Below are 25,122 nucleotides of genomic sequence, written 5' to 3'. Positions count from 1 at the left end.
CAATGAGACAAACATACACAGACAAGGGCAAAGGCTTCTCCTTTCATTTCCTAGCCTTCTTTCTTTCCTTCCTTCCTTCCTTCCTTTCTCTCTCTCTCTCTTTCTTTCTTTCTCTATCTATCTTTCCCTCTCTATCTATCTTTATCTCTCTCTTCCTTCCTCTCTTTCTTTCTTTCCTGGTTTCTTTCTTTCCTGGTTTCTTTCTTTCCTTCCTTCCTTCCTTTCTCTCTCTTCCTTCCTTCCTTCCTCTCTCTCTCTCTTTCTTTCTCTCTTTCTTTCTTTCTTTCTTTCTCTCTCTCTCCATCTTTCTCTATCTTTATCTCTCTCTCTCTCTCTCTCTTTCTTTCTTTCTCTATCTATCTTTCCCTCTCTATCTATCTTTATCTCTCTCTTCCTTCCTCTCTTTCTTTCTTTCCTGGTTTCTTTCTTTCCTTCCTTCCTTCCTTCCTTCCTTCCTTCCTTCCTTCCTTCCTTCCTTCCTTCCTTCCTTCTTTCCTTCCTTCCTTCCTTCCTTCCTTCTTTCCTTCCTTCCTCCCTCCGTCCCTCTCTCTCTTTCCTTCTTTCCTTCCTTCCTTCTTTCCTTCCTTCCTTCCTTCTTTCCTTCCTTCCTCTCTCTCTCTCTCTCTCTCTCTCTCTTTCTTTCTTTCTCTCTCTCTCCATCTTTCTCTCTCTATCTATCTTTATCTCTCTCTCTCTCTCTCTTTCTTTCTTTCTTTCCTGGTTTCTTTCTTTCTTTCTTTCCTTCCTTCCTTCCTTCCTTCCTTCTTTCCTTCCTTCCTTCCTTCCTTCCTTCCTTCCTTCCTTCCTTCCTTCTTTCCTTCCTTCCTCCCTCCGTCCCTCTCTCTCTTTCCTTCTTTCCTTCCTTCCTTCTTTCCTTCCTTCCTTCCTTCTTTCCTTCCTTCCTCTCTCTCTCTCTCTCTCTCTCCCTTTCTTTCTTTCTTCCTCCCTTCCTTCCTCCCTTCCTTCCTTCCTCCCTCCCTCCCTCCCTCCCTCCCTCCCTCCCCCTTCCTTCCTTCCTTCCTTCCTTCCTTCCTTCCTTCCTTCCTTCCTTCCTTCCTTCCTTCCTTCCTTCTTCTTTCTTTCTTTCTTTCTTTCTTTCTTTCTTTCTTTCTTTCTTTCTTTCTCTCCCTCTTGAACTCGAGCCTTTCCCCCCCTTTCCGCCCCTTGCTGCCCCGCAGGAACCCGATTGGCTCCTTGAATCCGGATTACGCACCGAATCCCTCCCTCCTTCCTCCCCTGGACGGCCTTGGGGCTCCTCCTCGGACTCTTCCTTTCTTCCTTTCGCGCTCCCTCTTTCCCTCGTGGGACCTCCTTTCTCCTCTCGCCTTCTCGAAGGGAAAGAGAACCCGAGTTGGTGGCTTCCGAAGAGAAGTGGAGGGAGCTTTTGGTCCCATGAATGAACCTCTGGATCTGGAGTCGGGTTTGAGTCGGGCGGATTCTTTGCCTCCCTGGCTCTTTCCTCCTGGAAGTTTGGAGAAGAATCCCTTCTTTTCCAGGATCTCATGGCTTTGCATGTGGACACAGTTGGATAAAGGGAAGCTCGGGTTGTTGGTGTCCTTGCTTCCTCCCTAACTTTTCCAAAAGCCCCAGGAAAGGGGAGCAAAAGATGCCGGATTTACCTGCGGGGAGCAACAGACCCAAACAGCCTCAGGTAAGAGTCACCTTGAAGCTTTGCTTGGCTTTTGGTCCAGGATTCACACCTGCGTCCCTCTAAGAAGGATTGGGACCTTGGCATTACCTGTCAGGGACCAATCCTGCCAAACAATGCAACTTCAACCCCATAGGAGTGGTAGTAATAATAATAATAATATTAATAATTAAAAAGGCCACCCTACTGGGATCTGCGTGCAAGGAGAGGCAGATAAGACATGTATTATTATTAATATTAATATCATCATTGAGCTGCAAGGAGAGTTGGGTAATAGAATTATTATTATTATTATTATTGGAAACAATAGACATTGACAAAATTACGATCTGCCAACTGCAAAAGGCCACCCTACTGGGATCTGCAACATCATCCGAAAATACATCACGCAGTCCTAGACGCTTGGGAAGTGTTCGACTTGTGATTTTGTGAAACGGAATCCAGCATATCTATCTTGTTTGCTGTGCCATAATAAAATAATAATAATAATAATAACGATCTGCCAACTGCAAAAGGCCACCCGACTGGGATCTGCACGCATCATCCGAAAATACATCACACAATCCTAGACACTTGGGAAGTATTCAAGTTGTGATTTTGTGATACAAAATCCAGCATATCTATCTTGTTTGCTGTGTCATAATAATAATAACAATAATAATAATAATACATCACACAGTCCTAGACACTTGGGAAGTGTTCGACTTGTGATTTTGTGATACGAAATCCAGCATGTCTATCTTGTTTGCTGTGTTATAATAAAATAATAATAATAATAATAATAATACATCACACAGTCCTAGACACTTGGGAAGTGTTCAACTTGTGATTTTGTGATACGAAATCCAGCATATCTATCTTGTTTGCTGTGTCATAATAATAATAATAATAATAATAATAATAAAATAATACATCACACAGTCCTAGACACTTTATAGTGACCCTAAGGAGTTGGACTAGATCAGGGGTCCCCAAACTAAGGCCCGGGGGCCGGATGCGGCCCTCCAAGGTCATTTACCTGGCCCCCACCCTCACTTTTAGACTTAGGCTCCCCCAAAGTCTGAAATGACTTGACGGCACACAACAACAACAACAATCCTACTTAACTTGACTATCTCATTGGCCAGAAGCAAGCCCACACTTCCCATTGAAATCCTGATAGGTTTACAATATGTTGGTTGAAATCATTTTTATTTTTAAATATTGTATTGTTCTTTCATTTACCAATATTGTGCTATGCTAATAATATAATATATTGTGCATACATATTGATAATAATATTATAATGTAATCCAACATAATATTTATTTATTTATTACAGTATTTTTATTTATTTATTACAGTATTTCTACCCCGCCCTTCTCACCCAATAGGGGACTCAGGGTGGCTAATAATAATACAATATAATAATATTCTATAATATAATAATATTAATTATACGTTATATATTAAATGTAATACTACTAACAATATTATGGAATAGTGGTATAGTACAATATAGTAATATATAATGCTAATATTGTGCTATGCTAATAATATAATATATTGTAAGCTGCTCTTCGGCATGAGAGAGGGTGGGGTATAAATGTAGCAAATAAATAAAAATAAATAATTGTTGTTGGGGGGGGTTTCTGCACTACAAATAAGACATGTGCAGTGTGCATAGGAATTTGTTCATATATTTTTTTCAAATGATAATTCGGCCCCTCAACAATCTGAGGGACCATGAACCGGCCCTCCACTTAAAAAGTTTGAGGACCCCTGATATAAGCATTATATTGTACTATATGACTATATTGCAATATTATTAGTAATATTACAATATCCATGCTCTTTTTCCCCTCTCCATCTTTTATCTGAGTGAAACCAGAGTGATGTCTTGAACTGAAACTGTTTATAAAGGGACTTTATTATTTTTTTTTTGGAAGAGAAGACCCAGGTGGAAAGCAAATGCTTGGGGGGGTTTCTGCCTGGCAAGGAATGCCTTTTTCCGACAAACAGAGCAAGGAAGAAACAAGAGACTGTTTAGTCTGTTCATCGTAAGCTTGGACGCTTGCCCAAAATGTGCTTCGAGGACTGGCTTTGCAGAAAAGCGGAACCCTTGGATCACACGTTGCTGCTTCTTTGCTCTTCCTGCTTGGCATAGGAACCCATTTGGGAAAGTAATTCCCTTCCCAGGGCCTCTGCGCCGAAGAAAAGGCCGAGGAGAAGAACAAAACTTTCATGTTCAGTTCAGGGGACATTCTTAAAAGAGGAAATCCCAAGCCTCCTGGAAAAGCACCAATAGGGACCCAATAATAATAATAATAATAATAATAATAATAATAATAACCGACGAAACCATTCATCATATCCTCAGCTGCTGTAAGAAAATCGCACAGACAGACTACAAACAGAGGCAAACAAACAGACTACAAACAGAGATTCATTGGAACTTATGCCTCAAGTACCACCTCCCAGCAGCAAAGAACTGGTGGGATCACAAACCTGCAAAAGTATTGGAAAATGAACATGCAAAGATACTGTGGGACTTCCGAATCCAGACTGACAAAGTTCTGGAACACAACACACCAGACATCACAGTTGTGGAAAAGAACAAGGTTTGGATCATTGATGTTGCCATCCCAGGTGACAGTCGCATAGCTGAAAAACAACAGGAAAAACTCAGCCGCTATCAGGACCTCAAGATTGAACTTCAAAGACTCTGGCAGAAACCAGTACAGGTGGTCCCGGTGGTGATGGGCACACTGGGTGCTGTGCCAAAAGATCTCAGCCGGCATTTGGAAACAATAGACATTGACAAAATCACCATCTGCCAACTGCAAAAGGCCACCCTACTGGGATCTGCACACATCATCAGAAAATACATCACACAGTCCTAGACACTTGGGAAGTGTTCGACTTGTGGTTTTGCGAAACGAAATCCAGCATGTCTATCTTGTTTGCTGTGCCATACAACATCGTTGTGTCAATAATAATAATAATAATAATAATAATAATAATAATAATAATAATAATAAATAATAGGGTTGTTGTATGTCTTTCAGGCTGTGTGGCCATCTTCCAGAAGTATTCTCTCCTGACGTTTCGCCCACATCTATGGCAGGCATCCTCAGAGGTTGTGAGGTATGGATAAACTAGGTAAGGAAAGGAAAGAATATATATCCCAGTGACCAAGGACTCTTGCCACACCTTGGACTCTCCACAGATAAATATTCTTTCCTTTCCTTACCTAGTTTATCCATACCTCACAACCTCTGAGGATGCCTGCCATAGATGTGGGTGAAACGTCAGGAGAGAATACTTCTGGAACATGGCCACACAGCCTGGAAAACTCACAACAATCCAACAGACAAGAGTTCTTTCTTTCCACAGGTATATAAACTCCACTTGCCTAGTTTCCAACAGACTTCACAACCTCTGAGGATGCCTGCCATAGATGTGGGTGAAACGTCAGGAGAGAATACTTCTGGAACATGGCCACACAGCCCGAAAGACATACAACAACCCTGTGATCCCGGCCATGAAAGCCTTCAACAACACAATAATAATAAAAGACGTCAGCCGGCATTTGGAAATAGACATTGACAAAATTACGATCTGCCAGCTGCAAAAGGCCACCCTACTGGGATCTGCGCGCATCATCCGAAAATACATCACACAGTCCTAGACACTTGGGAAGTGTTTGACTTGTGATTTTGTGATATGAAATCCAGCATATCTATCTTGTTTGCTGTGTCATAATAAAATAATAATAATAATAATAATAATAATAATAATAATAATAATAATAATAATAATAATAATAATAATAATAACTTTATTTATATACTGCCCTATCTCCCAGATGGGACTCAGGGCGGTTTCCAACACAAACATTACATAACAACATAATAACACATTATCAAGCAAAGTAAAATTATACAATTATAGCAATAAATAACACTTAAATGACCTGATCAAGGGGACGGGAACCATAAATCCAATATATTAAAATGTATCATTTTAGGCTAGAGAAATCTTGTGCAATATATTCAGGCCCAGAAATGCTCCTGGACATGTATTTTATTTTGAAAAGTGGAGATTTTCACTTCTTTCAAGTCTGGGATATCTTTCGAACTGGACATCAACTCAGTTGAAGATATGATTTTGTCCTTTGACAAGGCCTGAGCAAACTACAACTTACTGTGAGTTTTCCAGGCAGTATGGCCATTCCAGAAGCACTCTCTCCTGACATTTTGCCCACATCTATGGCAGGCATCCTCAGAAGTTGTGAGCTCTGTTGGAAACGAGGCAAGTGGGGTATATATATATATCTGTGGCCAGCTTGATTAGCACTCAATAACCTGGAAGCTTCAAAGCTCATGTTCCAGAAGCACTCTCTCCTGACGTTTTGCCCACACCTACGGCAGGCATCCTCAGAGGTTGTGAGTTCTGTTGGAAACGAGGCAAGTGGGGTATATATATCTGTGGCCAGCTTGATTAGCACTTAATAACCTGGAAGCTTCAAAGCCCATGTTCAAGAAGCGCTCTCTCCTGACGTTTTGCCCCATCTACGGCAGGCATCCTCAGAAGTTGTGAGGTCTGTTGGAAAGTAGGCAAGTGAAGTTTATATGAGGTCTCTTCCAACTCTACTAATCTATGATTCTATGATTCTGTATATCTGTGGCCAGCATTTAATAACATTGAAGCTTCAAAGCCTGGCTGCTTCCTGTCTGGAGGAATCCTTTGTCGGGATGTATTAGGTTTTTTTTAGTGTTGTTTTTTATTTACTGTTGTGATGTTTCTTCCACATCTGTGGCAGGCATCCTCAGAGGTTGTGAGGAGAGAATGTTTCTGGAACATGGCCATAGAGCCTGGAAAACTCACAGCAACCCAGTGATTCTGGCCATGAAAGCCTTCAACAACACATCAAACCCAATACTCTGGGGGTTGGTGCTCATTTCCATTTCTAAGCCGAAGAACCGGCGTTGTCTGTAGACACCTCCAAGGTCATGTGGCCACTGGCATGACTGCATGGAATGCTATTACCTTCCCACCGGAGCAGTACCTATTGATCTACTCACATTTGCATGTTTTCAAACTGCTAGGTTGGCAGAAGCTGGGGCTAACAGGAGGAGCTCACTCTGGTCCCCGGATTCGAACCTGTGACCTTTTGGTCTGCAAGTTCAGCAGCTCAGTGCTTTAACATATACACACACACACACACACACACATATATATATACATATATACATATACAGTAGAGTCTCACTTATCCAACATAAATGGGCCGGCAGAAAGTTGGATAAGCGAATATGTTGGATAATGAGGAGAGATTAAGAAAAAGCCTATTAAACATCAAACTAGGTTATGATTTTACAAATTAAGCACCAAAACATCATGTTAGACAACAAATTTGACAGAAAAAGTAGTTCAATACGCAGTAATGCTATGTAGTAATTACTGTATTTACAAATTTAGCACCAAAATATCACGATGTATTGAAAACATTGACTACAAAAATGCGTTGGATAATCCAGAACGTTGGATAAGTGAGACTCTACTGTATATATATATACACATACTGTGACTCTCTTCTCAAGGCTTTTGTTGACTGTGGAGTGGATCTCTGCTCCTCGTTCTGTCTTTACTTTTCACTGCTTCACATCAGATCATCTGTTTCTTGTTGAACGGTTATGAAAATGTGCTGGCCTTGAGTCTCTGGTTACAGCTTTCCTGGCCATTTATGGATGGGCCAAGTTGTGCTTGTGGTTTTATAGCGGCGCATGGGAGGGGTGTGTGTGTGTATATATATATGTGTGTGTGTGTATCCGAAGAAGGATCGCTTTGGCATCAGACACGTGGCCAGCTCTGGCTCAAAGCTCAGCCTTGTGCCCCGAAAGCCGTGATGTGGAGCGGTAACTATGGCTCTGGTGTACACAAATGCGCTCCGTGGGCAAGGCGGAGGAAATGCCTTTGCCGTGAGCGAGCACGTCATGCGTTGAGAGCTCTGCTCCAAAAGCACGAGACACGCGGGCAAGAAGAGGAAAAAGAAGGGAGAAAAGCGTTTTATTTTCATAGGTTTTCCGATTCAGATGGTTTTGTGGATGATGCCTCCAGAAGATCACGTTTCTGGGAAATATTCTGCTGCAGAAAGTCACCCTATCTTCCGTGTGTCTTGCCGTATAATTCAACGCCTTTTGTGCCATTCAAAATATATATCCATTAATCTTATAAAAGCATTTCCCCCTGAAATATTTGTTAAACTCTCCTACAGATATATAGGCGTAAACCCCTGCATGCATTTGCAATCCCTATCTATATATATAAAAGAGTGATGGCATCACGGCGACCCACAAAACTACAGGCCCCCCCAACCTGGAAATTTGACGACACAACCCATCATCCACGGCTCTAGGTTGATACAACAAAAAGAAAAGAAAAATAAAGTCCTAATTAGAGAGAAAGGAATAATTGCTTTTATCCAATTGCTAGAAGGAGCTTAGCCTTGTTAGAAGGCTAAGCTCCTCCAACTTGGTCTCCTAGCAACCCAATAAAAAAATAATAAAAAACACTAAAAATAATTAACACTAAAAAATTAATACATTAAAAAATCATAATAACAAAAAAATAACTAAAAATTATACAAGAAAATAATAAAATATAATAAATAAAATTAAAAAATACAAGTATTTTTAACCAATACCACCACCACTTTGCCACAGCAACGCGTGGCCGGGCACAGCTAGTGTACTTATATATCTGTATCTATCTATCTATATACATTAATTTTATATATGAATTTTCCCCTCATATGTTTGCAGGTCCTTGCAAATCCTATATACATATAGATCCATGTACCTGTATATCTGTACCCATTATTTAATCTACTGATGCCTCAATTAATGTAATTTTATTGGTACAGTGGATTCTCACTTATCCAACATAAACGGGCCGGCAGAATGTTGGATAAGCGAATATGTTGGATAATAAGGAGAGATTAAGGAGAAGCCTATTAAACATCAAATTAGGTTATGATTTTACAAATTAAGCACCAAAACATCATGTTATACAACAAATCTGGCAGAAAAAATAGTTCAATACACAGTAATGCTATGTAGTAATTACTGTATTTATGAATTTAGCACCAAAATATCATGATATATTGAAAACATTGACTACAGAAATGCATTGGATAATCCAGAACGTTGGATAAGCGAGTGTTGGATAAGTGAGACTCTACTGTATCTATTTTTATTTTGAAATTTACCAGTAGCTAGCTGCTTTATTTCCCACCCTCGGCTTATACTCAGGTCAATGTTATCCCAGTTTTTTGTGGTAAAATTAGGTACCTTGGCTTATATTCGGGTTGGCTTATACTCGAGTATATACGGTATATACAGTAGAGTCTCACTTATCCAAGCCTCGCTTATCCAAGCATGTTTATATACAGTATATACGTATATACGGTATATATGGTAAAGGTTTTCCTCTGACATTAAGTCCAATTGGGCCGGCGTTGTCCGTAGACACTTCCTAGGTCATGTGGCCGGCATGACTGCATGGAGCGCTGTCACCTTCCCACTGGAGCAGTACCTATTGATCTACTCACATTTGCATGTTTTCGAACTGCTAGGTTGGCAGAAGCTGGAGCTGACAGCGGGAGCTCATTCTACTCCCCGGATTCAAACCTGTGACCTTTCAGTCAGCTAGTTCAGTAGCTCAGAGGTTTAATATTCACATAGTAAAGTAAAGGTTTTCCCCTGACGTTAAGTCCAGTCATGCCTGACTCTGGGGGTTGGTGCTCATCTCCATTTCTAAGCCGAAGAGCCGGCGTTGTCCGTAGACACCTCCAAGGTCATGTGGCCAGCATGACTGCATGGAGCGCTGTCACCTTCCCGCCGGAGCAGTACCTATTGATCTACTCACATTTGCATGTTTTCGATCTGCCTGGTTGGCAGAAGCTGGGGCAGACAGCGGGAGCTCACTCTACTCCCCGGATTCGAACCTGTGACCTTTCGGTCAGCAAGTTCAGTAGCTCAGAGATTTAATATTCACATAGTAAAGTAAAGGTTTTCCCCTGACGTTAAGTCCAGTCATGCCTGACTCTGGGGGTTGGTGCTCATCTCCATTTCTAAGCCGAAGAGCCGGCGTTGTCCATAGACACCTTCAAGGTCAATCTAGTTGAAAGCAGATATTAGCTACCTTGATATATTCTGGGTTATATGGCTGTGTGGAAAGTCCCATAGAGTGTATCTAGAAAGTAGAATTAATGCAGTTTGAGACCACAGTGGCGCAGTGGGTTAAACCGCTGAGCTGCTGAACTTGCTGTCCGAATGGCTGACGGTTCACATTCTAAGCCGAAGAGCCGGCGTTGTCCATAGACACCTCCAAGGTCATGTGGCCAGCATGACTGCATGGAGCGCTGTCACCTTCCCGCCGGAGCAGTACCTATTGATCTATTCACATTTGCTAGGTTGGCAGAAGCTGGGGCTGACAGCGGGAGCTCACTCTGCTCCCCGGATTCGAACCTGCGACCTTTTGGTCAGCAAGTTGAGTAGCTCAGAGATTTAATATTCACATATATATCGTAAATAAGGGAAGCCGGTCCCCTCCAGATATTTGAGTCCATAGCTCCTATGGACTGGTTGTACAGACTGGGTTAGACGAGAGTTGTAGTTCAAAGCACCCGCTTATCTATGACTAGACTGAACTGACTGCATTTTTCCAGCAATCGAGAAAGGAGTGCTTAATAGCTTTGGGTTGACTTGTTGAAGAATGAGCCTGAGACCTTTTGCCTGTGAAATATGTGCTCTATGCGTGACCTGTGCTCACCCCACGCATTTCTTCCCTGTTTACCACTGTTTTTACTTCCTCCCCATTCCATCTTGCTTTGACAGTTGGGTAGTTATTTTGGATGTCTGTAAAATACCTTGCCTAGATGGCAGACGATAATATATGTGCTGACGTGTTAAAAGTATCCACACCGATTATTATTATTATTATTATTATTATTATTATTAAACTTTATTTGTATCCTGCTAGCATCTCCCAAAGGACTCGATGCGGCTTACAAAGGCCAAGGCCTCAACACACAATATAACAATACAAAACAAAAAGCAAATTAAAAACAATTAAAACAGTAGAAACAACAAGCAATAACTTGTTGAGATAGTGACCCCAACTTGAATGACTAAGACTGAGAATATAATGTTTCTGATTCTTATGGAGATCATTCTTAAAAGGGTTAATATCAGATGTGGTAGAGCATCATGCCCGTGGTATTTAGTTTATGGTGTTATCCCTCCAGTTATGGTCGTACTTTTCTGTAGTACCGTATATACTCGAATATAAGCCGACCCGGATATAAGCCGAGGCATCTAATTTTACCATAAAAAAACTGGGAAATCATTGACTCAAGTATAAGCCAAGGGAGGGAAATTTCAGAAATAAAAATAGATACCAAAATAGATACACTATTGGGTAGAGGAGACAATCACCTTGTAAAACTACAACGTCTTGTCTCCTCCCATATATATATACCGTATATACTCGAGTATAAGCTGACCCGAATATAAGCCGAGGCACCTAATTTTACCACTAAAACATTGACTCCAGTATAAGCTGAGAGTGGTAAATTTCAGAAATAAAAACAGATACCAATAAAATTACATTAATTGAGGCATCCGTAGGTTAAATGTTTTTGAATATTTACATCAAGCTCAAATTTAAGATAAGACTGTCCAACTCTGATCCAATCATGATTCTCATCTTCTTCAATGTAAATGTGCTTATGTATCCTTTTAATAGTAATAGAGTAAAATAATACATGTAATAATAATAATAATAATAATAATAATAATAATAATAAATACAGGAAAATAATACAGTAGAGTCTCACTTATCCAACGTTCTGGATTATCCAATGCATTTTTGTAGTCAATGTTTTCAATGGCGTCAATGGAGTGGCGGCATATAAGTTTGAAAAATAAATAAATAAATAAAAATATATCATGATATTTGGGTGCTAAATTCATAAACACAGTAATTACTACATAGCATAAATGTGTAATGAACTACTTTTTTGTCAAATTTGTTGTATAACATGATGTTTTGCTTCTGCCGGCCCGTTTATGTTGGATAAGTGAGACTCTACTGTACATGTAATAATAAATAGAGTAAAATAATAAATGCAATAATGATAAGATCAGAGTGAAATAATAAATGTATTAAAATAATAAAAAATAGAGTAAAATAAATGTAATAGTAGCAATAATAATAGAAAAATAATAAATGTAATAATACCAATAATAATAGAGAAAAATAATAAATGTACCATATATTCTCGAGTATAAGCCGACCCAAATATAAGCCAACCAGGACCCTCACCTGAGTATAAGCCGAGGGGGGCTTTTTCAGTCTTAAAAAAAGGGCTGAAAAACTAGGCTTATACTCAAGTATATACAGTAATGTTTCTGATTCTTATGGAGATCATTCTTAAAAGGGTTAATATCAGATGTGGTAGAGCATCATGCTCGTGGTATTTAGTTTATGGTGTCATCCCTCCAGTTATGGTCATACTTTTCTGTAGTAATTGCATTTGTGGGCATGCTTGGTTATGTCTATTCTGCCAACCCGCGTCTAGCAATGCCAATGGTCTACCACTGGTTTGAAGCTACACCCGGAAAATGAAAAGCCACTTTGAAAGCTGTTTCTAATAACCTCAAGTGCTGGGTCCATATTGGGTTTTGTTGCCCTGGTTGTGCTATGGGCCAGTTTTGGGATCTCGTCGTATTTTTTTATCCAGAGACAAGAGGCAATTTCCAAGCAAAGTCAACGTTAATGGGATTGCCATCCAAAAGAGTTTTCCCTGTTTAAAGCGTTTTGGAAATGTCCATGACACTGCTGAACAAGCGGCACAGATTGCAAAACAAGATTATGGTATTTCAGAAGAAGTGGCACAAAGGAACCTTGGGAGATGTGGACATCCTTTGCGTGAGCATTCCTGGCTTGTTTGGTCACCTAAGACATCATGTGATGGATCTGTGCGTGCAATGGAAAGTTGGACTTTTGCACATTGTCTGCTAACGCATTGCTCACAAGCTTGGAATACCAGAAGTAGCTTTACCTGTTTTTAACAAAGGCACGGGAAAAGCAGTTAAAATCTGCGTCTGATATCTCCGCTCATGGTGGCCAAGTCGACGTTGACCGTAGATGGCTCTCAGCTTGCTGCTTAGATTTGTTGACAAGCTGGAATGTGTCCAGAGGTGGGCGACTAAAATGATCAAGGGTCTGGAGTACAAGCCCTATGAGGAGCGGTTTAAAGAGCTGGGCATGTTTAGCCTGCAGAAGAGAAGGCTGAGAGGAGACATGATAAAAGGAGACATGTATCAAGAAGTGAGGGGAAGATATAGCTTGTTTTCTGCTGCCCTGGAGACGATGTGGAACAATGGCTTCAAACTACAAGGAAGGAGATTCCAACATTAGGAAGAGCTTTCTCACTGTGAGAGCTGTTCAGCAGTGGAACTCTCTGCCTCAGAGTGTGGTGGAGGCTCCTTTGAAGGCTTTGTAGGGTTAGGATTAGGTTGATGTGTATGGCGATGATGGGAGTTGTTCTCTAACACAACTGGATGGTGCCAAGTATGGTTCAATGGCCCTATTGTCTTAACAATAGCTCCATCATCTTTCCATCTAGTTTGAAGTTGCCACACATTGAATGCTGGTCCTTCAGCTGTTTTGAGTCTTCTATAAGAGAGGAAAGTGGAGATGATGGTATAATGATGATGAAGATGACGATGATACGTTTCTGGGTGGTAAATCATCGGGAAAACAATGGTGCTTGTACAGACGGACCCATAACACCATTTCTTGTTAACTTGGAGAAACCTCGAAACCTAAAGATATGTAGACTTCGACCTTATGGATCACTCTAAGGCAGGCTTGAGGGACAACATTATGGATTTTTAGAAGAGCCAAGGGTCATTTCACAGAAAGGAGAAAATGCCATCGTTGTGATTAATGGGTTGAATGGATTGTATGTTTGGAGCCAGGCTGGGACTTATTAAGGTTTAGAAAGGCTAAAGACAGCATCCCAAAAACGCATTATGGAGAACAAAAGCTATGGAAGAGTCACAAAGTTCATTCAAGAAAAGTGCTGAACTGACCTGAGAACTTTGGGTGCAAACATGAGAAGTCTACACAGTCAGTCGCTCTTTAAGTTAAAGAAGGTAAACAACCGATCTATTCTAGACTTGATGAGGCTCCAGCAGGTTTGAGATGAATAACAGAAGTTATCTAGACAACCAAATAATGGATAACCAAAAGCTTTATCTAAGGCAGGGGTCCCCAAACTACGGCCTGCAGGCCACATGCAGCCCATCAAAGCCATTTATCTGGCCCCTGTGGCACAAAGGCAGAAGGGGGTTGGACTAAATGGCCCAAGGGGTCTCTTCCAACCCTCTATTCTTCTTCTTCTTCTTCTTCTTCTTCATTATTATTATTATTATTATTATTATTATTATTATTATTATTATTATTATCATCATTGAGGCTGGGAGGCCATCTGTCAAGGGTGCTTTGCTTGTGCTTTTGGTGCACAAAGGCAGAAAGAGGTTGGACTAAATGGCCCAAGGGGTCTCTTCCAACCCTCTTTATTATTATTATTATCATTGAGGCTGGGAGGCCATCTGTCAGGGGTGCTTTGCTTGTGCTTTTGGTGCACAAAGACAGAAGGAGGTTGGGTTAAATGGCCCAAGGAGTGTCTTCCAACCTTTATTATTATTATTATTATTATTATTATTATTATTATTATTATTATTATTATTATTATTATTGCTTGGTGGCCAACTATAGTCCAGCCCTCCAGTGGTCTGAGGGATTGTGAACTGGCCCCCTGTTTAAAAAGTTTGGGGACCCCTGACCTAAGAGATCCTTTTTCTTTTTGACTGTGTGTCCAATCTGCAAGGATGCAGCTCTGTCCCTGCAGCTGACGGATGGTGAGTATGAAAGTTGAATGTATGTGAGTGAATGTTGAGTACATGTGATGTTTCCCCTTTGTCTGTGTAACCCAGGGGTCCCCAAACTAAGGCCCGGGGGCCGGATGCGGCCCTCCGAGGTCATTTACCTGGCCCCTGCCCTCAGTTTACTAATATAATATATTGTAAAGTAAAGGTAAAGGTTTTCCCCTGTTCAGTCATGTCTGACTCTGGGGTGTGGTGCTCATCTACATTTCTAAGAGCCGGCGCTGTCCATAGACACCTCCAAGGTCATGTGGCCGGCATGATTGCATGGAGCGCCATTACCTTCCTGCCGGAGCGGTACCTATTGATCTACTCACATTGGCATGTTTTCGAACTGCTAAGTTGGCAGGAGCTGGAGCTAACAGCGGCAGCTCACGCCACTCCCGGGGCTTGAACCTGGGACCTTTTGGTCTGCAGCTCAGTGCTTTAACGCAGTTTGCCACCGGGGCTCCATAATATATTGTATATACATATAATATTGATAATAATATTATTATGTAATACAATATAACACTAATAATACCATATAATAATATTAATTATATATTCTATATTACATATGATATTACTAATATTATTACAGTATAGTGGTATAGTTTAATATAGTAATATATAATGCTAATATTGTGCTATGCTAATAATATAATACATTGTATGTACATATAATTTGTAAGCCACTCTGAGTCCCCTTTGGGGTGAGAAGGGTGTGATACAAATGTAGTAAATAAATGCAGTAAGTAAATAATAAATAAATTTTAGACTTAGGCTCACCCAGTCTGAAATGACTTGAAGTCACACAACAACAACAACAACAACAACAACAACAACCCTAATTGACTTGACTATCTCATTGGCCAGAAGCAGGAGCACACTTCCCATTGAAATCCTGATAAATGTATGTTGGTTAAAATTGTTTTTATTTTTAAATATTGTATTGTTCTTTGTTGTTGTTGTTGTTGTTGTTGTTTTTGCACTACAAATAAGACATACGCAGTGTACATCGGAATTTGTTTGTATTTTTTTCAAATGATAATCCGGCCCCTCAAAACAGTCTGAAGGATTGTGGACCGGCCCTTGGCTTAAAAAGTTTGAGGACCCCTGGTGTAACCAATATAGTTTTTTTATTAAACTATATTGGTTACACAGACAAAGGGGAAACATCACATGTGTGTCAACTTGTTTCTCTGAAAGGGCCTGATGTGCTCTGTCCTACTGAAAACAGACAAAAGAACATTTTAAGGTTCAAAAAGTATCCATGACATTGTCATCCCAGGACCAAGAGGCAGCAGTCAGTGTTTCTTTTAGTCTCTCCGAGAACACACTAAGCTTTGGTTTGTGCATTTTCCAGGCTGTATGGCCATGTTCCAGAAGCATTCTCTCCTGATGCTTCACCCACATCTGTGGCAGGCATCCTCAGAGATTGTGAGTGACATTGGAACACTAAGCAAGGGAGATTTATATATTTGTGGAAGGTTCAGGGTGGGAGAAAGGACTCTAAGCTTTCATTTTTCGCCATTTTCCTCGAAGAATGAGGTGATTCTTATTTTGATAAAGAGCTAAAGTACAGTATTTATTCTGACCCGTTCATCCAGTTTTTGTGGTTCCCTTTTCAGACTAATATTTCTTGATTTATACATGTGTAGATACAGTACTTGAGTAATGTTTGATTCTGCCAAGTTCCTGTATGAAGTCATGAGGCTGGAATTTCGTGATCCACCCAGGCGCTAAAATAACTGCTTAATTTCTTTTATTATTTTGAGATGAAATATATAGAAATGGAACATCTAGCATCACCGCTTCCCATGGCTCCCATGGATGGGGATGATGGGAGTTGTAGTCCAAGACTGCTGGAGCATATCAGGTCAAGTTAAGGATGATCTGTGGCAACAGACATTGGCACATTAGGGTTCCTGTCTTACCCTTTGCATGTAAAACCACGTGTTCTTAAAATGATACAAAAGGTAACTAATTAAACCAATTTCTGTTGTTCCCTCTTCTACCTGGATATCTTTGGATATCCCTTTGGATATCTAAAGACGACTACCATGAGTTGCTGTGAGTTTTCTGGGCTGTATGGCCATGTTCCAGAAGCTTTCTCCTCTGATGTTTCACCCACATTCCTGATGGTAACGCCTGTTTGACAGTGGAGTTGGGTGGAGTCGTCTTTTTTTGGAGATTTTTGAGCAGAGACTGGATGGCCATCTGTCGGGAGGCCTTGGATTGTGTTTCCATGCATGGCAGAAAGGGGCTGAACTGGATAGCTCTAGTCTCTCTCTCTCTCTCTCTCTCTCTCTCTCTCTCTATATATATATATATATATATATATATATATATATATATAATCTGCATAATTAGGAATGAGTTAACAACAAAACCATTGGACCAAATCACACCAAATTTGGCCACAATACTCATCACTTTCCAAGGAGTGACCTTGCAGCTTGAAAGCCTGGCTGCTTCATACCCAGCGGACTCCATTGTTGGCCAACTTGAATACTATTGAATAGCCTTGTAGCTTGAAAGCCTGGCAGCTTCATACCTAGGGGACTCCATTGTTGGCCAACTTGAATAGCCTTGCAGCTTGAAAGCCTGGCTGCTTCATACCTAGGGGACTCCATTGTTGGCCAGCTTGAAAACTATTGAATAGCCTTGCAGCTTGAAAGCCTGGCTGCTTCATACCTAGGGGACTCCATTGTTGGCCAACTTGAATACTATTGAGTAGCCTTGCAGCTTGAAAGCTTGGCTGCTTCATACCTAGGGGACTCCATTGTTGGCCAACTTGAATACTATTGAGTAGCCTTGCAGCTTGAAAGCCTGGCTGCTTCATTCCTAGGGGACTCCATTGTTGGCCAACTTGAATACTATTGAGTAGCCTTGCAGCTTGAAAGCTTGGCTGCTTCATACCTAGGGGACTCCATTGTTGGCCAACTTGAATACTATTGAATAGCTTTGCAGCTTGAAAGCCTGGCTGCTTCATACCTAGGGGACTCCATTGTTGGCCAACTTGAATACTAGTGAATAGTCTTGCAGCTTGAAAGCCTGGCTGCTTCATACCCAGGGGACTCCATTGTTGGCCAACTTGAATACTGTTGAATAGCCTTCCAGTTTCAAAGCCTGGCTGCTTTATACCTAGGGGACTCCATTGTTACCCAACTTGAATACAATTGAATAGCATTGCAGCTTCAAAGCCTGGCTGCTTCATACCTAGGGGACTCCATTGTTGGCCAACTTGAATACTGTTGAATAGCCTTGCAGCTTGAAAGCCTGGCTGCTTCATACCCAGGGGGCTCCATTGTTGGCCAACTTGAATACTATTGAATAGCCTTCCAGTTTCAAAGCCTGGCTGCTTTATACCTAGGGGAATCCTTTCTAAGCCACCTTGAATACCACGAAGAAAACCCCACTTAGGACTACGCCACAGCAATGCGTGGCCGGGCACAGCTAGTATTCTATAATTGTATGAAATGTGATGTTTTTGGATCACTGACGCTCTTCTTTTTTCTTCCTTCCTGATCCAGAATATCCGGCGTGATTCTCCTGCTGTCTATCTCAGACCAGAAGCGGAGGCATAATGGCAGAGAAGCGCCACTTGGACCCTATGGGCACCGTGAGCTGCAGCAAACTCCCCCGTCTGATGTCAGAACCGGACCAACATCTCGCCACAGATTTCTGCAAGTCGAGCGTTGTGCCAAACCATGCCTCCGAAAGCTATTACGGCTACAAAGGATCCTACTTCACGTACCCTCTTCGCTACCACGATGGGCCCAAACCATTGACTCACTGGACTCCCCCTGAGGCTTACCCGCATTGCGTGGCCGGCACAGCAAGTCACCAGCTGCAGACAGAGACGGCGCTTTGTATGTTGTACAAACAGGAGGCGGAGAGCTTTGTGGCACGGGGGCAGACTCTTGGGCATGAGAAGAGCGGCGAGTGCGCATCCCGAAATGCATTCAATGCTCAGGAGAGGTGGGCCGGCTACATGGGCTATCCAGGTTACATCCCACAAGGCTGGATCCACAGCTATATGGCCCAGCAGTCTCCCCGAGCACCCTTGGCAATGCCCAAGCCCATTTACCAGCACCATGTTTACAACACTGAGTCTGGTTACAGTCTCAAAAGCTCTTTAGATTTGGGAATGGTAACTGAAAGTGCTTTAAAGCCACTGGAATGGGCTCTACCTCCATCGGGACACTTGAATTGTACAGAGAACTCTGGTTATGATACTTCTGTATCTAAGAAAGCAGCAGTTGCTGAAGCCAGTTTCCCACAATTATCCCCAAGGCCCAAAGATGCGGCCATGAGCCCGGGTGGCTTTTCCCCTTATCGCAGGTCCTTTGAAAAATGCCAAACTGGGCAAACTGCTTCCTTTCTGGAAGGGAGCTACTCCAGCATGTGCAACAGTCAGAAACACATCTCCGAAATGCACGGAAACAGTTTTGGTAAACACTCTTGGTCTAAGCTACCTCCTCCTGCCGGCCCTTTGGCACATCCTCCATCCTTGATGTATCAAGATAGGTCATGCTACCCGCTCACCTCCTACCCGCTCTTATCCCAGGAGCAAATGTATCTGTATCATCCAAGTTATGCACAGGCAGAAAGACCAAATTCGTTGCCGGCCTGCAAAAGGTTTGACTCTCCAGGAACTGACGAGTCCCCAATCCATCCAGGATCTTATATTTCTCCAACACCTCGGAGTTACCATCCCATCCCAATGGAGAGCTATCCCTACAAGCGAACTGGGACTCCGATGACTCCTCCTGGCACTCTGCTTTCAAAGGAACAAGAACACCAACCACGTTCAATTGCCAAAGTGGCCCAGAAATCACCACTTCCAGTGTGTGCTCAGCCTCATGGCGCTTCTAGAGAGTGGCACAAAGACAGAGGGACCCCAGAGCAAGCCAAAGAGAATTTTCCAAGCCAACAGCCAGCTTCGCAATCCGGGACTTTGCAAAAGTTTCACTCGTTGAACCGGTCACCTGGCCTCTTTGGAGACTTTGCGCAAATCCAAGAGACCAACTCTAGAGAGAGCTTTTGCCCTTCAGAGAAGGCAAAGACAAGGGAAAAGGAGCTCTCTCAAGTACCCAAGCCATCCTCGTTTAGTTGTGATGCCAAGAAGAAAGGTGTTGACACTCACAAAATTGAATCAGGAGCTTGTATCATTATTTCTGACAGTCCAGGCACACCCAACAATTCCTGCTGTAAGACAACTCAACAAGCCCTAGATGTCCAAGAAGTCTTGACTCCCTCACTCCACAATGGACCACAGTCACCTCAGGGAAGGGAAAAAAGTGTCATTAAGGGACCTGAGATCCCACAACTTCCACCTTCTCCTCCCATGCCAGTGATCAACAATGTCTTTAGCTTGGCACCTTACCGGGACTACCTAGAAGGTTCTTCGGTCTCTCTGGAGATCCCACTTTCTAAAAGTAGGCAGTTGGAAGTGACCTCTCCCAAGGATATGGACAAAAGTGTGGATGTCCCCCATTCGGCACAGCCGAATCATCCCAGGTCATCAGAAGTGCTTGGGGAGAAAGATGTTGTTGGCAACACAATGGCAGAAACGAACAGAAAGGAGCTGAGTAACAGCTGCATCAAGAGAGAGAATGGAGATGGTGTTGGGACCTGGGACAACATGGGGCTCCCACAATTGTCTCCAAATGGGTCTGTATCAAAAAATTGTGAGACAGGCCAGTCTGAGGAAATGAAGCGTGAAGACGGAGTGCTAGACCTCAGCTGTAAAACGGAGACCTTGGCAGACAATGTAAGTCATCCAAAAGGAAGTTCCAAAAGCAATGGAGCAGAGGTGGGAATAGTATCATCCAATGGACGAGAGGTGTTGCCTGAAACTAACAGACCAGCTTCAGAGTTGCCTGTGCAAAGCAGCTCCGAAAAAAGGGGAAATTTTCAGAGTTCTGCAACATTCCTGTTCAAAAAATTCAAAATCCGCAGATCCCCAGCAACGGAGGTAGGCTCCATTGTGCAGCAAACCCCTTCATTGTCGCCAACGTCTCAAATTGCTGCTCCGTCCAATGGCATCTGCTCTGTGACACAAGGTGCTGAGCAAGTGGCAACTCGGCAAAACAGCCCCGTTGTTCTCCAAGAGGTGAGTTGGCAAAACAGCCCAAGAGAACTACAAAGCCCCCGTCAAGGAGTAACTCAGCAAAGCATCTCACCAGTTCAAGATGTGACGCAGCAAAGTTGTCTCCAGGTGGCAACTCAGCCTGAAACAATGCAACGTTTGCAATTGCAGTGTATTAACATCCAGCTGCCGGATATGTCAAAAGTGTTGCTTCCTAGCACAACAGCGGTGTCTCCCGTCTTGGGGACAGCCAACATTTCCCCTCCTGCCAGTGACAAACCTCCAGAACAGCAGAGTTCACCTGGGCAGTATTTCACCGACTTGCATTCCTCTGTCTGCACGGTCATCTCCTGTTCGGTGTCTGCGTCCTCTCCAGAACAGCTCAAGGAGTGGCTGGAGAAGGCCGAGTCTGAAAAAGCACTCAAGGAGAAGGCCATGAGTCTGGCCAAGCACAAGAATGGCGTGAAGGCCTCCGACGCTGCTAAACAGTCCAAGGGCAAGCAGGTCTGGCTGGCGTTCAAGGACGTGGTGGCTCTCTTTCGGAAGCTTCTTTCTCAGCTGGACACCTTCTTGCTGACCCATAAGTGTCCCTTCCCTCATGTGGTCCGTGCCGGAGCCATCTTCATCCCTATCCACGTGGTGAAGGAGAAGCTCTTCCCTAACCTCCCTGGGACTTCTGTGGACCACGTGCTGCAGAACCACAAGGTAGAGCTGCGCCCCACGACTCTCTCCGAAGAGAAGCTGCTGAGGGACTTGGAGCTGAAAAGTTGCACCTCTCGGATGTTGAAGCTCTTGGCCTTGAAGCAGCTGCCGGACATTTACCCGGACCTCTTGACCCTTCACTGGCACAACTGTGTCAAGCAGCAGCTTGGTAAGTGCAGCTACTTCATTGTTTAAAATGAAAACTTAGAATTAGTAATTCAGTTTGGAAACCCCTAATCCAAAATCCCCCCAAATCAAAAATTGTTGTGTAAGCCGCCCCGAGTCCCCACGGGGAGATGGTGGCGGGTAATAAATAAATTATTATTATTATTATTATTATTATTATTATTATTATTATTGACATGGCTGTCTGAGAGAACAACTCCTTTGCTTTCTGATGGGTCAATGGCTATTCTTCCTATCATCTTGATCACTATGCCACCTGTAGCTGATTAAAGTTGTAGTCTAACTTTTAGAAATACAGTAGAGTCTCACTTATCCAACATAAACGGGCCAGCAGAACATTGGATAAGCGAATATGTTGGATAATAAGGAGAGATTAAGGAGAAGCCTATTAAACATCAAATTAGGTTATGATTTTACAAATTAAGCACCAAAACATCATGTTATACAACAAATTTGACAGAAAAAGTAGTTCAATGTGCAGTAATGCTACGTAGTAATTACTGTATTTATGAATTTAGCACCAAAATATCACGATATATTGAAAACATTGACTCCAAAAATGCGTTGGATAATCCAAAACGTTGGATAAGCGGATGTTGGATAAGTGAGACTCTACTGTACCAGTTTTGGAATAGCGGGACTTGTCGGCCCAAAGATATGAAGCAATATGGGATACTTTCTCATGTTCTTTCTTCTCAGGGGGGGCCTTTATTTATTTTATTTGCTCTATTTCTACCCCGCCTTTCTCTACCTTGAAGGGGACTCAAGGCAATAATTCAATGCCTTAAAAACATATGATACAGACATTAAAATAAAATTAGACTAAAAACAGACATATTAAACATTGAAAAACATTACATTTATTCCTTTTCATTCTTACCTACTACCATGATCAATGTTCTAGACTAACTTTCTATGATCAATCCTTTCGCTGTTGTTTCAGTTGATTGAAAATTACTTAATTTTTTTTCCAGGTCCAAATTCACAGGCCGACCTGCATGTTTCCAAGTACGTATCTGCTTTTCGTGTGGGTGCATTTGTGAATAGGAAAGAAAGTGTGTGTGTGTGTACATGTATATGTGTGTGTGTGTGTATGTATGTGTATATAAGGTACAGGTAAAGGTTTCCCCTGACGTTAAGTCCAGCCTTGTCTGACTCTGGGCGTTGGTGCTCATCTCCATTTCTAAGCCAAAGAGCCGGCATTGACCATAGACACCTCCAAGGTCATGTGGCCACTGGCATGACTGCATGGAGTGCTGTTACCTTCCCACTGGAGCAGTACCTATTGATTTACTCACATTTACATGTTTTCGAACTGGTAGGTTGGCAGACGTTGGGGCTAACAGCGGGAGCTCACCCTGCTCCCCAGATTTGAACCACCAACCTTTTGGTCAGCAAGTTCAGCACCTCAGCAGTTCAACCCACTGTGCCACCAGGGGCTCCTGCGTGTGTGTGCATACAGTAGTGTCACTTATCCAACGTAAACAGGTCGGCAGATCGTTGGATAAGCGAAAATTTTGGATAATAAGAAGGGATTAAGGAAAAGCCTGTTAAATGTCAAATTACGTTATGATTTTACAAATTAAGCATCAAAACATAACATTTTACAACAAATGGACAGAAAAACGCAGTTCAATACACTATAAAGTTATGTAGTAATTACTGTATTTACACATTTAGCACCAAAACTTGACAATGTTTTGAAAAATCAACTACAAAAACATTGACTATTAAAAGGCAAAGTGCGTTGGATAATACAGTACATTGGATAAGTGAAGGTTGAATAGGCGAGACTGTACTGTGTGTGTGCGTGTATAAAAGGTATATATATATATATATATATATGGAAGGGCAGGACAGAAAAAATTGTTTTTGAAATAGTGGTTTGGGGAAAAGATCTTGCTAAGAGGATAAGTTATTTTAATTTCCTTATGGGAAACTTAAGACTTCACTCACTTCAATTTAAAGTTATCTATAACTGGTTAAAATTGATGAGGGCAAAAGGCTGTAATAAAAAAAGCTTGGCATTGAAACGACACCAATGTTGGTGCCACTTCAGCTTCCAATTGGGGTTGTGAAGTACTTATCATAATCCGAGCCAGGCCCATCTTGGTTGAGCATTTCTTGGCATGAAGGCTAGCCATGGGTGGGTGATCATTCCAAAACTGATCATTGCGTAAAAACGATCAAAACATCCGGCCGTCCCCTGGGCAACGTCCTCTCACACCAGAAGCGACTTGCAGTTTCTCAAAATAGATAGATAGATAGATAGATAGATAGATAGATAGATAGATAGATAGATAGATAGAATGTCTTCGGGGTTTAGAGTGTCTTTGGAATGGTCTTTGCAACAACTAGATCCTGGTAGGTTGCTTCCGGCATGGTGAGAGGTGGGAATCCATTGTCTTCTTGGGACTTGGGCTGAGATTATAGAAATGGAAGATCTTAACATACTTGGCTTTGTTCTTCTTAACTTCTTCCACTTTATTAGGTGATGGCACTGGGAAGGTTTTAAATTGCAACAGTCCGGCAATTGCAACCGAGGTGGCCGAATGTTTACAGGACTTGAACCATGTTCAGAGAGATGCAAGCAAGAGACAAACTGTCATTCCAAGACAGTAAGATGGGCAAAGAGGCTGCACAACGAAGTTGCCAAAGCACCCGGTGCTCGAAAGTGGTTTTTGACAGCCCATAACATGCTCAACACTCTTCAAGTTCAGTTCACCAATACCTCAAAGATCCTTCATCATCGGAAATCAGTTTCTGGACATCCGAGGGCCTTATGTCCTCAAGTTGCCTCATTTTCTGCTCTTTGAGTATCCATCAGGACAACTTTATTCACCCCTTTGAAGGACAATAACAATCCTAATGTATATGTTTTGTTGTAAGAAGAATGCGGTCAAAGGATTGCACCATCTCCCAAAATAATGGTGGCAACTTAATTTTGGTACTTGTTTTTGTGTGTGTGGCTTCAACTACCACATTTTAGAAATGTGATCCATTTGCCTTTATAAGGAGTCGCTGCTGCCTTGAGGTTGTAGTCCAGGAAAGTTTTCTCAGTCTTTGCAGATAATTTTCAACTAATGGCACACATTGAAATTTAGGGACAAAGGGAGAAGGAACAACATAATAAAACTGGCAATTGGATAAACTAGAGTAGAGTTTATACGAAGAGTCAAAAACGACTGAACGAGTGAGACGACAACAGTAGAGTCTCATTTATCCAAGCTAAACGGGCCGGCAGAAGCTTGAATAAGCAATATCTTGGATAATAAGGAGGGATTAAGGAAAAGCCTATTTAGGTTATGATTTTACAAATTAAGCACCAAAACATCATGTGACAGAAAAAGTAGTTCAATACGCAGTAATGTTATGTTGTAATTACTGTATTTACAAATTTAGCACCAAAATATCATGATATATTGAAAACATTGACAGCAAAAATGGCTTGGATAATCCAGAAACTTGGCTAAGCGAGGCTTGGATAAGTGAGACTCTACTGTATT

General features: G+C 42.0%; 1 protein-coding gene across 1 annotated transcript; it reads left to right on the top strand.

Moving 5' to 3' along the window:
- Positions 1-1,242: 1,242 nt before the first annotated feature.
- On the top strand, positions 1,243-24,870 carry cunh15orf39 (chromosome unknown C15orf39 homolog). The gene is made up of 4 exons (XM_062963040.1): positions 1,243-1,651; positions 18,168-21,599; positions 22,591-22,624; positions 24,108-24,870. Exons 2-4 carry the CDS (start codon positions 18,221-18,223, stop codon positions 24,109-24,111), a joined length of 3,417 nt encoding a protein of 1,138 aa, XP_062819110.1. The 5' UTR covers positions 1,243-1,651; positions 18,168-18,220; the 3' UTR covers positions 24,112-24,870.
- The last annotated feature ends 252 nt before the right edge of the window (positions 24,871-25,122 follow it).

This window comes from Anolis carolinensis, unplaced genomic scaffold (genome assembly GCF_035594765.1).
Source record: "Anolis carolinensis isolate JA03-04 unplaced genomic scaffold, rAnoCar3.1.pri scaffold_11, whole genome shotgun sequence".
NCBI lineage: Eukaryota > Metazoa > Chordata > Lepidosauria > Squamata > Dactyloidae > Anolis > Anolis carolinensis.
This window is presented reverse-complemented; position numbering and strand designations above follow the sequence as displayed.

Coding starts and splice junctions, on each gene's coding strand:
- cunh15orf39 (XM_062963040.1), top strand. CDS start 18,221: ATGGCAGAGAAGCGCCACTTGGACCCTATGGGCACCGTGAGCTGCAGC. Junction 21,600..22,590: donor CTGTGTCAAGCAGCAGCTTG/GTAAGTGCAGCT, acceptor TTTTTTTTCCAG/GTCCAAATTCACAGGCCGAC.